Source organism: Erithacus rubecula, assembly GCF_903797595.1.
Source record: "Erithacus rubecula genome assembly, chromosome: 19".
NCBI lineage: Eukaryota > Metazoa > Chordata > Aves > Passeriformes > Muscicapidae > Erithacus > Erithacus rubecula.
This window is the reverse complement of record NC_136671.1, coordinates 2693569-2709801: the sequence shown is the minus strand read 5'-3', so window position 1 is coordinate 2709801 and position 16233 is coordinate 2693569. Positions and strand designations below refer to the sequence as shown.

Sequence of the window (16233 nt, the reverse complement as noted above, 5' to 3'; positions counted from 1 at the left end):
GTTGCAAAGATTTATAGTTGATGGAGGTTAACAGTACATCAATCTCATTGTTTCTTGGTGTCTTCATCTCATTGTCAGAATCATCAATTATAGATTCCATAATTTCTAAGATGGAATTAAAAAATATTTTTTTCAGTTATCTAGTTACAAAATACATAGAAAATACTGCCTTTCACTACAGTTTCTTAAGCTTCTATTGGAATTGGTCAGAGGCAAGTGGTGATCAACAGAATACAAGCAACAGAAGATCAAAAGATTTCAGAAAATAACACAGGTGTGCAAGAGGTCAAGGACTTGGCTCTTTGAGGCTGATGGTGGAGACAGGAATGTGACACACACACACACCAAGTTCATGCAGCAACAGCTGGATTTTATCAAGGTGTCTCCTTTTATTGGGGCTTCAAATTTCCCACACTTACAGAGGTGATTGGGTGATGTCTTAAATGCACCCTGCCCACTGGCCACTGGTACCACTGCGTTCCTGGTTCATAGGGGTTGGCTGGGGTCCCCTGCTTGGGTTTGAAACCAAACTATCCCTAACACACTTGTTTACTTGGTCGAGTTGGTGTCTGTCATGGTCAAATTATCTCGTGCAGCTATAGACCTGCTATAGCTGTCACAGCTCTTCCTTTTAACTTTTGCCAAAACCTTTAGAAATATCACCCTTACCAATGAGCTCCTTCCTACAATCAACACAAAAAATGGGAAGGGACAGTTAAAATTATTTTTGTGCAAACCAAAATTGTATCTCATTCTTATGAACTGGATAAAAAAGAGTTCTCAGAATAGCAAGGAAACACAACCAGTTTTATGATGACAATGCACTGACTTGTTCAGTGCCACTCCTGTGACTCTGACAGAGCAAAACCACTTACAGCTTTTAGTGGAAGTTTCCCTATGAGCCTTCAGCCAGCAAAGAGATGACACAAACTGGGGTTTATTCCTCCTGAGATATTTGGCACAAAATATTCTTTGGGATGAGGAGGCTGCCAATAGGTGTGTGTCAGTGGCATTGCATCCTAATGGGATTGCTGCCAGCTGGAAGAGATTGGTTCCAAACTGAAATTGCTGTGAGGTGGGTTTGGGCTGAAAACTAAGCCAGTTGTGAGTTCTGTAGCTATTGCCTGTCCTTGTGCCTTTGGCTAAGGTGGGGAGACACCTTATTTTCCTGGAGCTGAGGCTATGTGCCTTTTTTTTCTGGAATGCCTGTAGCTTTTTGGGTAGATCATGAGTTGTTCTCTTACTAAGGTACATCCTAAGGGGGAATTTTTCAGCCTTGCTACAACAAAGATGTGAAAGTTGTTTGAAAGTCAGAGATGGCTTTAAAAGTCAGTAGCCCTTTTCATCTTATCATAGTCAAAATCCTGACTCCAAAATCTCAATTTAAAAGTCTTGAGGTATGTTGCAAATGAACCAAAACATAACAAAAGCTGTGCTTTTAGGCACAATTATCCTGGTGGATAATCAAGGAACAGTGGGATACCTAACCAGTGTAGCTGAGATCATGAAAATGCAGACCCGACATTTCACCCCAGTCAGCCAAGTGAGTGCCCTCAGAGATGTCCTCGTAGTCCTTTAATGAAGTTTTCAAGATTAATTGTTGTTCTGCTGTGCATTGTGGATATTTCCCTCCCACCCTCTCCCCTTGGTAAATCTGCTTTGTGAGTTTAAGGTGGATTTGGAATCCCTACAGCTGCATTAGCTTTAGCACTGTTTTGACCCAATATGGCTTGCTGAGAAATTTGTGTCCAGCCCCTCTGCTGAAGGCTGGATGTGCTGTGGGTAATCTCCACCATATGTGTTATTTTGTGTCCCAGATCTGTGCCTGTTTCACAGAGCTGTTTTTGCAATGGTATCAACAGTAGATTTTTAGTGAGCAAAAAGAAATAAAATGGTGAGTCATCAGCTTTTTCCCTGCATATCTCATCTGTGTGAAATGCAGAATGCTAACTAGAATAGTTAGGAATCAGCGATAAAATTCCAGCTTTATGTGCCATCTTAATAGTAGGCTAGAGTGTTACCAGAAGTATTTTTTTCCTGGTAATATGAGAAATGAATAACTAAGGATCCACTGCTGAATAATGAATAAACTAAAAGCTCGATTAGCACCTTTCAGCTTTCAGATAATTTTAGTGCTGCAGCTACTTGAGTCAAGAAGAGATGTCACTGAGAGTAAAAGGAAGAGAAAAGCAACTACCTGAGATGCTGCTGTTGAAGCTGTGCTGTGGGCATGGTGTTGTACATTTGGCTGGTCAGTGAGGCTCCCTCTTAAGCTGATAGGACAGCCTCACACAGACAAAAACTGCAAAATTTGGGGGTTTTACTAGTAACAGTAGCAGTCTCATAAATCAACCCATTAGTTCTCTAAACGTGATTCAAGAGCCTGCTTCAAAGAAAAGGAATGAAACTACCCAGGTCCCAAAACTGTGAGCTGACCTCTATGTAACTTAAAGAGGAGGAGACAATTCCAGTTAGAGTGTGATACAAAAGGGAAACTTTCCTGACCCCAGCAAAGGAGAGGAGAGAGACAGATTATTTAGAGACAGAATTGAAGGGGTAAAGAGTAAGCAAAAATATAGACATATTGGCTGCATGACTAGAGAGTTTGCAAGATTATAAAGAATAGAAAACATTGTGGGGAAATATCTGAATGATGAGAATGCCCTTACATGCAACACATCTTGAACAAGAGGAGTGATTACAATGCTCTCCCTCTCTCTCCACACACACACACACACACACACACACACACACACACACACACACACACACACACACACACACACACATACACACACAGAAATGGTATATGTAGTGTTAATGGTAGTGTTAATAGAACATCAAAAACTCATCAGTATGTGCAACAAAATTTGAATCTACACCTACAAATATTACTAGTAGTGGTACAGTTACCAATGAAAAATAAATCATCAAGAAAAATTACTGGATTTTAGTTTATAATGAAAATTAATCCATCTATCATTCATAGGTTTCAGGTTTGGTGAAAAGTAGCAATTTACATGCTTCTTGAGGCTGAAAAATAAGAACTTCACCCAGTTAAATCCAAACCATGATACTCCTATGTTAAAGTAAATACCCAGTTTAAAAATCTACAAAAGCTTCCTCAAAAGATGGACTGACATTTAGCAGCTTATTTTGTTACCTATCAATTTAAAAAGTAATTAATATTAACCAATACACAATACCTAATGTTTTATATTTTTTTACAGACAAAAATCTATTCTTGGAATGATATGAAAGCCATTCACAATTTTTACAGAATCAGTATAGCCCTATGAATATGTGAAGCCATACAACCAAGTCTTGTCATAGCATGACTCAAAATGAATATGGTCAAATCTACCCTCTGCTCTTCTAAGATTGATGAACTCTGATGAATGATGAATGATGAAACATAGTAAATACCAGCAGAAGCCAGGTTGGGAACATGTGCACAGAGCAAGAAATTAATGTTGAAACACAGTGGTGCTGATCATGCTTCAGAATTCCTAGAAATACAGTCATGCTGAGATCACATAAAAGCGGGGAGCTGAAAGTTAAACTATTTTCCTATCTATTCTTACAGAACTTCTCAGTGTAGGTATTCCAATATATGAAGAGTATGAATCATGCACTAAATACTAACTTTTCATCAGTAAAATGGTCTACATTGTGGCACTTTTGTATCCTGCTTGCAGTGTTGATAAATACATTGTGTTCATTTTCATCCTGCTCATAATCAGATACAGGCTCATTTCAGAACCTACTGAAGTCAACAAACTCACTACTTTTCATGGTAAGTGGATCACAGCCAAAGCATTTTACAGGGTTTGGATGTTTTCACTCTCATTATCTCTTAATAAATACTTCCACTGTTTCTGATGAAGAAAAACTATGAATACCCTCACCCTAAATTGTAACTTAACATAGGGTGCCATTTCACCATAATTACTTAAGTTCCTCTAGCTCATTTTACATTCTCATTTAGTGTCACAGAAAGATTTTTCATCCCAGTAGGAAAAGCAAGGTCAAACAAGAAAGAAAACCTAACATTATCTAAGGAACTTAATACAAGTGGCGAAAAACACACTAAGACTATTGCTAGAGATGTTTGTACTGCTGCTTTAGCTTCACTTTTTGTACAAATCAAGCCTTCAATATCTTCGAATCTGCACCATGCCTCTCCATCCATGACCAACTTGCTTATTAAAAGACTTTTAAAAAGCCTGATGAAAGGAATTTAACCACACCAGTGTCCTCTAATATTCATTGTATGTTCAACATAAGCTTCTTATAATCGATCGTGAGCTAGGAGCCAGCAGGGAGAGCCTGGGATCCCTCTGCCTGTGGTGGTGGGTGTGTAACTGCAGCAGCTGCAGCTGGGGTGTGAGGAGGGTGTGATCACCCCTCCACAGGGAGGGAATTGAAAGGAGAGACTGAAGAGAAATCCTAGTAGCTGCTAAACCTCAAAAGGATGTTAGATTCTTTCTGGCAGTAGCAATTAGTGGGCGGTGGGGTTTTGTGTTGGTGTTTTGTTTTGGTTTTTTTTCAGGGGGAGGTGTCAGTGAAAGAAAAATGGGAGCTAAAGAAGTTGATGCATCAGATACCAAAGTCTTTTTGCTTTACTGTGAGTGAAAAAGAACTTTGTTTCTATAGGTCTCTACAGAACTTTGTATAGATGGCAAAATGATGGCTTGGCTTGGCTTTTGAAACCAGGAGCTTATTAGCCATTGTACAATCTTGTACTGAAATGTTTCTGGTTGCAGAGTTACTTTCTGTGACATAAAGTGCATCTGTGTTTTGGATTTCACACAAAGCAATTTCATATCAAAACCAGAACCTGGGTAGCTTCCTTCATATTCATCTTATCAAAAAAAGGTCCTTTGAATTAGAGAGTAGTTCCAAGAGCAGCTCACTGTCTGAGCTGTACCTGCTGAAGCTCTTGCAGGCAGCAGGAGTGTACGACTGTCAAAGCCTCTGAATTTCAAAAGAGAAGCAGAATGAGACCAGGCGTAGGCTGCAGCTGTAATCTGTGCTTGGTAGCATCCAAGTCCTCTCCCATGAGTCACACTTCTGAGAACATCGTGGATTCTCTTCAGCCTCTTGGGAATTTTTTTTTTTTTTTTTTTTTTTTTTTTGGCCCTGGACTTCAGTCTAATACTTCTTCCACTTCTCATCTCCCTTCTGTGGATAAAATCATATTTAATTTGAGCTGTTAAGAAGAAACCTGGAAAATCCACAGTTCTGATGGTGATACCTTCTGACATAGTTCACATGGTTAATTTTATGTGTGTTTAATATTATGGCTGGGAAATACTCTCTACCCTACCTACCAAATTAATCCCTGATGATAGCCCTGCCTTTTATGCCAATATTGACACTCTCTTCCTTTCTCTTATTATATTAGAAACAGCATTTTAATTCATAATTCTGCTTTGTTGTGGGTTATAGCCTCACAAAAGTGCTGAAGTTTTCTTGTCCTTCCCTTGTTGGCTTTATTTTTTACTGTACTTCTTTCCTCTCTTCCATTTTGACCAGCTCTTTGAGGTTTTTCTACACCATGTTGCTCTTTTCTCTCATGCTTTCATTGAGCTGCTGCTTCTGAAATCCCTTACAATTCATGTGTATCTTCTAGAATATTTTCTGACTTTTTCTTGTGTTGGTAGCTTACTGCTCCTGCATACTCATTCAACCTATGTCTGTTTTTCTGTTTTTTCATTCACCAAGGTTCTTTTGATTTGTTCTCTGTGAAACATTACTCATTCTCTGTTGCTTAGTTCCTGGCTTTAACTATGACATTGCCAGTCCTTCCATGCTTTTACCAGCCTTTCCACGAATTCAGTGTTTATTACTTCTACTGAAATGGTTTCTGTATTTTGCTCTTCTCCTTCCAAAACCTTTTGCTCTTCTTTTCTCTTCAAGGTCTATTCTTGTCTATGCTTTACAGTCCTGATCCACTCCCAACAATGTCCTTTCTCTAACAAAACCATTCTGATGGAAGTCTGATGTCCTAGGCAATTTCTTCCACCATGAACATCCTGGATTTACTCTCTCCTTTTTTTTTCTCCTAGTGTAATTAAATTCCATATCTGCAGACCCATCTTTACAGATTCTGAGTCAATCCTTTCCCTCTGGTTTTCTTTTTTTTTCCTGTGTGCAGATTTCTGCTGATCTTATGCCAGTATGATATAGTAAGATGTGCCCATCTGCTCTTCTTGCCTCATCTTTCCTTCCTCCATTGCTATCTCTTCCTTCTCTTTTTCATGGATACAGGATTTCTTGCTTCCTGTGTTTATATATCATCCAGTTTACCCTAGAAATCTTACCTAGCTTCTGTGACTTTATTCTCTCTTTCTTTGCCTTAATCTTTGCCTTTCCTGCAGTTCCTTCCCTTAAAACCAGCAGAACAATTGTGACATATTTCTGTCTCCAAAATACTTTCCTACCCATCACCACAGATAAAACTCATCTGTTGTTTCCAGGATTCTCATTTACTGGAGCATCTTCTCTGCCTCCTGCTTGGCCTTGAGCTTCAATCTTTGAATCTTCACTGGCTGCTTTTCTCTATTGCATTAAACAAACCTCCTGTCTTCAGGACACTGTTATCTGTACCCAGATTCTCATGTTCTCACTACAGAGATTCCCATAGCTCATGCCTGTCACTGGAACAGCTAAAGCAAGCATGGTTTTGCTTTATTATGTCACCTTTTATGCACAGGAAGTAAACCTTCCTTTTACAAGGCTACACTGCTCTCCTGTTACAAATCCCTCTTAAAATTTCTTTTGCTACAACTACCAAAATGCCCTTACCTTTCATAAGGTATTGTGTGCAATAAGGTTGAATGAGTGATAGGAAATTTACCGTTACATTCATGGACAAATTTAATGCTAACTAGTTTTTGTTTAAAAAAAAAAAAATAATAAAATAATCTCCTTGGCCCTGTAAGGTTAATGAAAGAGCAACCCCATGGGAGTGAGTCTTAGCTCTTGAATTACCTACATAAGGGTTGTGGTCCCACTAATGACAAAAGCCAAAGAGTAACTCTAATGAAGACAATGTCCACTGCTGTCATTACCCGAGGTGCTTACAAAACACTGAGTGATTGCTGCACTTTGTTTGTTGCTTTGCTGCACACTTTCAAACGAATCTGATGTTTGTATGTCCCTAAAGCAGATGCTGTGTGTGTTGTTTCTTGTCACCCTTGTCTAGCAGCCACTGTTCTAATGCTTTTTTATGCCAGTCTAAAGGTCACCTCTAAAGTGGCTGCTGTGGCAGGCTGGTTTAGTCAAACTGCTGTGAAACACAGCAACTCCCTGTGCAGTCACTGACACTGCTCTGGATTTTTGGCCAAGCAGCTCAGAACAGAAGTCTTGTAGAATCTGGCTCTATTCAAGAGTCAGTCAGTCTCATGTCTGGTTGTGTTGGTGCTTCTCACTCTTTCACAGGTGTTGGTGGATGTTGCTAAAATCCACAAACTACTGTGAAATAGTGAAACCACCTCATAATTTGAATCACTACCAAGTATTTTAGATATTAATGCTTGACAGGATTTATGTTTCAAATTTCCTCTAGTAAGTGGGGTGTGCACAGTTAAAAGAAAAATAACCAACAGGTTCTTGTTGAATACTTGGTTTATAAGAAATACTATGTTTTCACTATAAGTTCTTAGGTTTCCCAAAATCTTAGATTAAGCCTGCATGCTATATTTTGGCTGGGTGATATGCTTAGCTAGTGGATATCCCTAACCAGCATAATTTGTATTGTGGTACTGTTAAAGTTGGATATTTTCCAAACAATAGACAAAGAGGTTTAAGCTAATGAATATAATATCTCACTGCAGTAAATCTGTTCTATTCCATGTCAGGCACAGCCAATTATATACTGGTAGGTCTATGCCTACCCAGTAAGTAGGTTTTTTTTGGGTTCTCCATTATTTCCTTGTAAAACTTCCTTCTTCCATGTACCACAGAATGGTTTCACAAGGAGGCAATTCTGTTAGTTGAGGTCAGATTTTATACCACAAATCTGAGTATTTCTATAAAATCACAGTGGGAATCAAGAGATGAGAACCTAATGGATCTACCAATTGTTCTTCTTGCAAGGGTGCTGATAGCAGCTGGGGCTGGTGAAGCCAGTGCTGGTCACATTAAAGAGCTTATGATATGGCACCAGTTCTAATCAGTGCCCTTCTCATCCCCTTCCTTGGACTGAATTCCGAATTAAATTTTAAAAATCAGTTTCCTTTTACCTTCTTCAACAACCTTTATTATAAGAATCCCATCCTTACACAGCAGCTTCTGTTATTTCATGTTGTTTACTGTGCTATGAATATGCATTTCTTGACTGACTTTGCTACTTCTCTTATTTTGGTATCTTTTGCACAGACATTAATAATTTCTTGGCTCTATCTTGGGGAGTTGGTATAGAGGTTAGGCCCTATTTCTCAAATAGAGATCAAGATGGATCAAGTGAAAAAAGATTATTTATTCAATATTTGCATATTTAGAGCACAGGTATCCCTCAGGCTGATTATGCTTGAAAACTCAGTGCATTTCTTTATCACAAACAGTATCTCAAATTGGGCATCTAAGAAATCAACAAGCAGAAATCATCTTTGAAAAGATGTGCTTAAGGGAGATAATTGACATCACAAAGAACCTCCATGACAAAAAGGAATACAATTTGGTAATGTCCAGTCAAACACTCAGCTAATTAAATAATGACACTTCTTTCTTCACTCACCTGACTAACAGAATGCACGTTTTAACTGTTGCAATAAATAAACCTCAAATACAACAGCTTCTCTGCTATTTTCTTGTTCAACAACTACATCTGGCCCAACCTCTGTTTTGTGATGGATTATAGTGCCTTAATGTGTAATTAAAAGTTTTGTCATAACTTGAACATACTTCCTTGTCTTTCACCTTTCAATGATTGTATAAAGAGAATGTCAGTAATATCCACAGTGGCCACAGTTTTAAAATAACTTTCTTCTGTAATAAATGGACTTCAATCACCATACATTAAACAGTAAATTAATTTCTATGAAGTTATTGTATATTTCTACAGCACGTATTTCTGGGACTCTTCTGCATGCTTCCCAAATTCAAAAATCTGGATCAATTTTCACATTTCTTGTGAGCCTCAGTTTCTTTCTTTTTCTTTCTCTCAAAAAAAGCCTGCTTAGTAGAACACTTGATTTCTTCCTCAGTAAATGCCTTGGGTATGTCCTGATATATCATACTCCCTTGTGTCTTCTTCTCTTTCATTAATAGTATAAGAAATGATTGAAAGTTAAAATGTGCAGAAATAAGGTTTTGTTAAAGTACAGGAACTCTCAGTGGATGTGTATAATCATTAGAAACTGATTACAGTAGCTTGGCTTACATTTGTAAGTCTTATATAAGTTCTGTGCCACTTCTTGCTAGATTTGCTTGAGTTTGCCTTTACCTTGGTGTAAAAGCTTTTCACTGTGTGTGAGTGAGCTGGTGGTCATGCAGCTATCAGACCACTTGCATTTGAGGGATAATACAGACTTGTGCCTACAACTCCAGCTGAAGTTCCTGCTGCCAGCAGCATGCTGCATGCACACTCTCTGTGCTGTGACAGTCATAGCCACTGGTTTTGTTCTCAGCTGAGGAGCCACTGCCTTTCTACAAGATCACAGGGGAAACATCTTTCCAGGCAGGTTCTGTAACTCTGTATTCCATGGTGATGTGTCAGTAGCTAATGAATCCAGAGACAATACTTGGATCTCTCCTTATGGAAGTGTTTACAATTGAATTGTGGTGGTGTGTCATTCTCCTTCCCTATGCCTCTTTTCCATCTGCTGCCTTAACCTAGGAACATGCTGGGAAAAGGGGTGTTTATATGACACACACAGACATCAGTTTGCACAAGTCAGGAGTGATGGAGAGGGGCAAAGAGCAGGCTTAGATATGAAACCAACAATAATGACTGGTTTTATTGGCTGCAAATGGGTGGTCAGAGCAAGGTAGCACTAAATAGCTGCTCAGCTTAAAGACCTTCAACACTTTAGCATAGTAACTAGTGCAGAATTTTGTTCAGGTGTCCTTCCCACTCCAGGAATTGGTAGCATTCCTCTTCTGATGATGGAAATATATCACCATTAGGTCAGGATTTGGGGCATGTTAATGTAATCTTGTGGGAAAAGCTACTCATTGTAGTCACCACAAAATAGCCCACCTATATTGTCAGACTTAAAAACCCCATGTTTTCTTAACATTTTGAGCCTTTTTGTTAGGAGAAGGCAAATATGCTTGTTTAGACACACAGGTACTGTATCATGTGGTCATTTGAATAAAAAGATTTTTTTAAACAAACTTTAGACAAGGGTGCAAGTGAAAGGAAGCAATAGGGCTTTCCAATAGAGTAACTGAAAATACACTAGTCTAATTAGAAACTTACAGCCACAAAACACTTACATGTTTAATATGAACTCTGATTTTAAAAACCCAACAAATTCTAGACTGCCTTATTTTCTGAGTGTATTCCAAGAAAAAGTAAACCTGGTAAGTGGAATTTTATCTGTATGTAGCCAGGGCAGTAAACTGTAGTAATGTAATAGTTTGTGAAGTTTCCAGATTTTTAAAAAGTATTGATTGTGAATATGAGAGATTTTTTTCACTGTATGTGGGAAAACTTACCCAAATCAACCAAACTTTCTTACTGTAGTGTCTGTTGGAAAATAGTATTTGCTACTCTGCTTTACAAAGGATTAATATAATCACCTCATTGTGTTATTACTTGAAATAGTGATATCCAAATATCATTGTATGATATTTGCATCAATGTATGCAATAGAAATGACTAGAAGTAAAAAAAATAAATAAAAAAATTCAAGAGTTCAAAACTAATTTACACTCTAATATATGAATGTAACTTACTAATATGTGTTTTACATACTCCTGCTCTTCCCTACCATAAGTTCTACTTTACCTTTTTTTGGTGTTAAACATATTAATGAATGGCAAACAAAATAGTCGATGTGTGAAACACTGTGGAATATGAATGATGCATCTGAATGTGTTGTGGAAAAATGCAATAGGAAATACTCTACAGAATGTATGAGCTGATTGAAAACAAAATATTATTTCTGAGAGAGTCTTTCTATCCAACCATTTGTCATAAATGTTTGAGGCAAATAACATGAAGTTTAAAATAGACCTGCTTGTCTTTATATTCATAAAATCTCCAGACTGATCCTAAGCACTGCTGCCTCTTGGCAGGAATATATGTCCTCTAGCTGCTTGCTGCTAGCAAGCCTTTTTGGTTCAAGATGGAGCTACAATAAAAAGAGGGAGTCTCATATATGTTTCTTGCAAAATTTTTCATCTGTAATCACCAGGATACATAGAAAATGTCATAAGGAATACAGCAAGTGGTTTTATCAATGACGTGAAAATGAGGCTGTGATGATGAGAATTTTAAGGAGAACCAGTTTGAAATGTCCAGAACATATCAGAATAAGTGTGATTAGTGGAAGCAACTCTGATTTTTATATAAGTAAAATCAGAATCTGGCCTGATATTTAATACAGAAATTCCATTCTTTCTGCATGGCTAGAAAGTTAATCATTAAGAAACAGCTTCCTCAACTCCAATTTTTCATTTTCCATGATGAAAGTAAATTATTTGAAGAAAGTGTTACTCCTCACTTGGGAGGGTTTTCTTTTCCACATCTTCAGAGTAAGTAAAGTTGTGCTAATTACCATTCTATGAATATGTACATGATTATTTTAATTTTTAACTGATATCTGTTCTTCAAACACTAATGTCCAGTCATACAAAGAGAAGTAAGATAAATATAGCTGATATTAAGACTCTCTTGTGGTATTTCAGACCAGGTAAGAGCAATACATGGTGCATTTGGGGCAAAGGATTTGGATGTCTTTAAATTTAAGATACCAAAAATGTTTAAATTGCCAGCCTGTTCAAGCACTGTGGTCCCTATAGGCAAAGACAACAGATAAGCACTTCAAACTGCTATGGAGAGGTGACTCTGTACTGACTGGACAGTTTAGAACAGCTCAGAGTAAGATTAGTTTAGAATATAACTCTAAGCATATTATATAACCATATTGTAATAACCATTATAATTTGGTTAGTTAGAAAGTTAAGTAGAGGAAGTTGAAAGTAGTTGTAGCTATACTTCTTTTCTCACAAAAGCTTGAGGCTCAACATCTGGCTTGGAACATTCTATATCTCTTCTGGTAGTGTGGAATCATTCTCTTGAATATGTATTTTAATTTATTGTCGCATCTACATTTAAATATCGGTAAATTCAAACAGGAAATCTTCTAAAGGCTTGTAGGGCAACTTTAAAAATGGTGTTGGGAGGCTTAGTTTTATTGAAATGTAGTAGAAAGTTTTCTTTACTAGACTCTGCAAGTTTCTGTAAGGATTTCAGTGCTGTGTACTTTGATTTGCAAATCCACTCACTGAGGAGCCTGTGGGCACAAGTAACCTGGCAGCAGGAGAGGTGCCAAGGTGTGCTGGGGCAGCACTCAGGGAGGAAGCTGTGACATCTGTGATTCCGCTGCCCACTGTGCTCAGAGCTTGGTGGGAGCAGCAAGGCCTTCCTAGAAGAGAGGCAAATGATCACCAATCAGCTGTCAGTAATGTGTTTTCCCCCTGCGAGGGTAACTGCTTCCTGCTGCTGCCTTCTGCAGAGTTCCAACTAGTAGGCTTAAACTCTAATCTAGGAAAGAGTAATTGCTCTAACAGTCACTGAAAAGCTCTCTGCCCTCGCTTGGGATGGTGGTTCCTGTGCTGCTTGTATGAAAAATTTACCTGGTAGTCACTGTTCCCTTTTACTGCAGCTCAGATTTTCCTGTATTGATATGGGAAGGGAAGAGGCTCAATAACACTTCGTTTGGCTATGGAAAGAAGCTTACAAAGTTTGCATCTCTTTATTGATTAAGCAAGATGCAGGTACTGTGTTTAACAATACTGTTCTCCAAGGGTAAAAAAGAAAAGAGCTGTTACAAAGCTCAGTAACTTTTCCTTTCTCAAATTCACGAAGCAAAGTTAATCAGCATCTTTTGTTTCTTAATTTAGTAATTTACGTGTTCAGTGGAGATAGATAAGATGAAAAAACTCAGGAGGACATATGTCTGAATACAATATATTGATATAAATAGAGAGACTGGGAAAAGTAGTAGTGAGTTTTCATTTTCTACTTCAGACAAACAAGTTGGAACAGAACTGTGCAGGAAAAGCACTGCCATAAGCTCTTGCTGAGGGAGAAATTGGGGCACAGCTCAGCACTGTTTGTTTTCATGTAGGTTTAGATAATAAAACAGAGAAGGCTGAAAGGGACATTCGATTTACTATTGTTCAGAAAGCACATTTTCTTAGTCTGCAAGCTTCAGCTGTCCCTATGCTTTTACTAAAATTTTAGATATTTGCTTTTCTTTACATATTTTTCCATCTGTATTTTACATTTGGCATAATAAAAAGTTTAGAAGTCTAGAAGAGGAGGAAAAAGTGAGTGGCTTGGTGCAAGCCAGCAGAGTCTCTCATTCATTTCTTTTTCCATTGTTTGGCAGGTGGAAAGCACAGATTTACAGAGCTGAACTGCATCAGCTGAAGAAGTGGGGGAAGAGAAACAAAACAAGTAGAGTACCAGTGAAAAGAGCTTCAGCTTTATCTTGCAGCATCACCACAGCAACCAGAGAACACGGTCAGAAGAAAAGGCTAGAGCAGAGAAGGCGAAAGTGCTGCTTCTTACCTTTGGACAGAAGGCAGCAAAATAATTATGCAGAACAGAAATGGGTATTTGGTGGTCATAAACAAACTGTGGCGAAGGGAAGTGTCCCGTCATTAACAGGAATGTGCCACAGTTTATGCACTGGAAAGGGGAGTGCCATGAGATCTACTGAAGAGACTATTTCTGTGGCTGCATACCTCCATGTGTTTGCACCCCTGCTGGGACTCAATTAGGTGGCTGTAGCATCGGGGATCATCAGGAATCAGAGAGTGACCTTTTTTCCATTTGGGGTGTACCTGGGTGTACGAGAACTGAGAGGCACCACAGATCTTTCTGAGAGACGCCAACAGAGTGAGCCAGTCTGCACCCCTTCCCTTCTGTACCTGCCTGCTGTACCATGGGATGTCGGCAAAGCTCTGAGGAGAAAGAGGCAGCGCGGCGGTCCCGGAGGATTGACCGCCACCTGCGCTCTGAAAGCCAGCGACAACGAAGGGAGATAAAACTCCTCCTCCTGGGCACCAGCAATTCTGGGAAGAGCACTATCGTAAAGCAGATGAAAATCATTCATAGCGGTGGCTTTAACTTGGAGGCCTGTAAGGAATACAAACCTCTGATTATCTATAATGCAATTGACTCTCTCACACGTATCATTCGGGCTCTGGCCACCCTTAAGATAGAATTCCACAATCCCGACAGAGCGTACGATGCAGTGCAGCTCTTTGCCCTGACAGGCCCAGCTGAGAGCAAAGGTGAGATTACCCCGGAGCTGCTGGGGGTGATGAAGAGGCTGTGGGCAGACCCTGGCGTGCAGGAGTGTTTTTGCCGCTCCAATGAGTACCACCTGGAGGATAACGCTGCGTACTACCTGAACGACCTGGAGCGCATCGCGGCTCTGGACTACATCCCCACGGTGGAAGATATTCTGCGGTCTCGGGACATGACCACAGGGATTGTAGAAAATAAGTTCACCTTCAAAGAGCTGACTTTCAAAATGGTGGATGTGGGTGGACAGAGATCTGAACGCAAAAAGTGGATCCACTGTTTCGAGGGGGTTACAGCAATAATTTTCTGTGTGGAGCTGAGTGGGTATGACTTGAAGCTGTATGAAGATAACCAAACAGTAAGTGCACCTTCTGCTCCTTGCTCTCTTTCTTTCTTTGCCTTTCTCTTTCACCAGTATTCGGTCTTTTATCTCCCCCTCCTACCTTCCCTCCCATGGCAGTAATCCCCAATCATTATGAACACTCAGAAGCTATGGTTCCTTTATTTGGATAGTTTTCCCCACTGGACAGAGTTAGTTATTTAATGTTACTTTTGGGAAATTGAGGTGCTCTTCACATGACAGCCAATTTATTATTTTTCTGGTGCCTTTAGCTAAATGTTTACATAGTTAACTATTAGTTCCAACACCACTTAAAAGGGTAGGCAGAGTGACATCCTGGTGTATAAGGATGGTTCATTTGGACACCATGAAGGTCCTGGGAAATGTTGAAGATAAAGTAATAAGTAACAGTTTCCTCCCCCTTTTTTCCCCCAGGATTTTCAATAGGAATTTGGGATGAAATAAATTTTTAAAAGAAATTAAGCATATTTTTAAAATTGGTATGATATTTCTATATTTAAAATTTTCTGTGACTTTTTTTGGTTGAATGGCTGATTTGCCTTGTCCAAAAAACAGCCATTCCCATTTAATAGTCTTTAATGTTGTTAACTTCTGGTTTTCACAGCATGCAAATACAGTAGCTATGGGAAGTCTATGAATGCTTACAGATACGCAAATATGTATTTGCTGTAACTTCCAAATTCCCTGAATTGAGCTTCACAGGGGTTTTACTTGAAATTATTTTTTTGACAGCTTTGTAAAACCTGCTGTTTAAGAGGAGGGAGTTTGTGGGTAGGAACACATGATGGCCCCTTTTTTGTCAGTATAGCTTAACACATATATAATATTTCCCTACTCTTCTGTAGTGATTCTGCTGTTTATAAACAGCACTTCTATTTTCTTCTCTGTACTGTTCTGATGAGCCATTCCACTGTTCTGTGCATGGACTTATCCTTCATTATCTAGAAAATCTTGTCTTGGCATTGGTGCCTTCCTATTGTAACAGATTTCGGTATCTGCTTTTTGTTTAGTAACCTCCTCTTGACATGAAAGAAACATTGGCACTAATTATTTCTCCTCATTTTCAGACATATTAGAAAAAGTATTTTACATCTAGATTCTGACTAGGAGTTTCTTGCAATTCTTTTGACTTTTCTTGGCTTACTGTTCAGATTTAAAAATAAAAAATAACTACCTTCAAGGGAAAAATATCAATATAATTCTTAAAAATCCTTATTAGCATTGTTCCATACAGGACCAACAATAGTACCTAGATTGGTACGTTACTGAAACTGCAACACTGAGACTGCCACTCATGAGAAAAGCCCTACAAATTGCTGAGTTGAAGAGTGTAAAAGGCTCCTAGTGTAGTATCTGTGGTGAAGAGAGCTGCTAAATA

The 16233-nt window shown here is 38.8% G+C and overlaps 2 protein-coding genes across 5 annotated transcripts in view; one reads left to right on the top strand and one right to left on the bottom strand.

Moving 5' to 3' along the window:
• The window catches only part of RSPH14 (radial spoke head 14 homolog), a 72226-nt gene that overhangs the window by 23403 nt on the left and 32590 nt on the right, over positions 1 to 16233 (bottom strand). The window lies entirely within an intron of this gene.
• Positions 1 to 16233, top strand: part of GNAZ (G protein subunit alpha z) — a 50134-nt gene that overhangs the window by 7410 nt on the left and 26491 nt on the right. The window contains exons 1-2 of one of the 2 annotated variants that reach the window (XM_079322848.1): positions 1084 to 1184; positions 13572 to 14852. In XM_079322848.1, coding sequence (XP_079178974.1) covers positions 14130 to 14852 — 723 coding nt within the window. In that variant the 5' untranslated portion in view covers positions 1084 to 1184; positions 13572 to 14129. Of the gene's footprint in view, positions 1 to 1083; positions 1185 to 13571; positions 14853 to 16233 lie in introns of those variants that run through there. The other variant, XM_079322847.1, reaches the window with a different exon arrangement.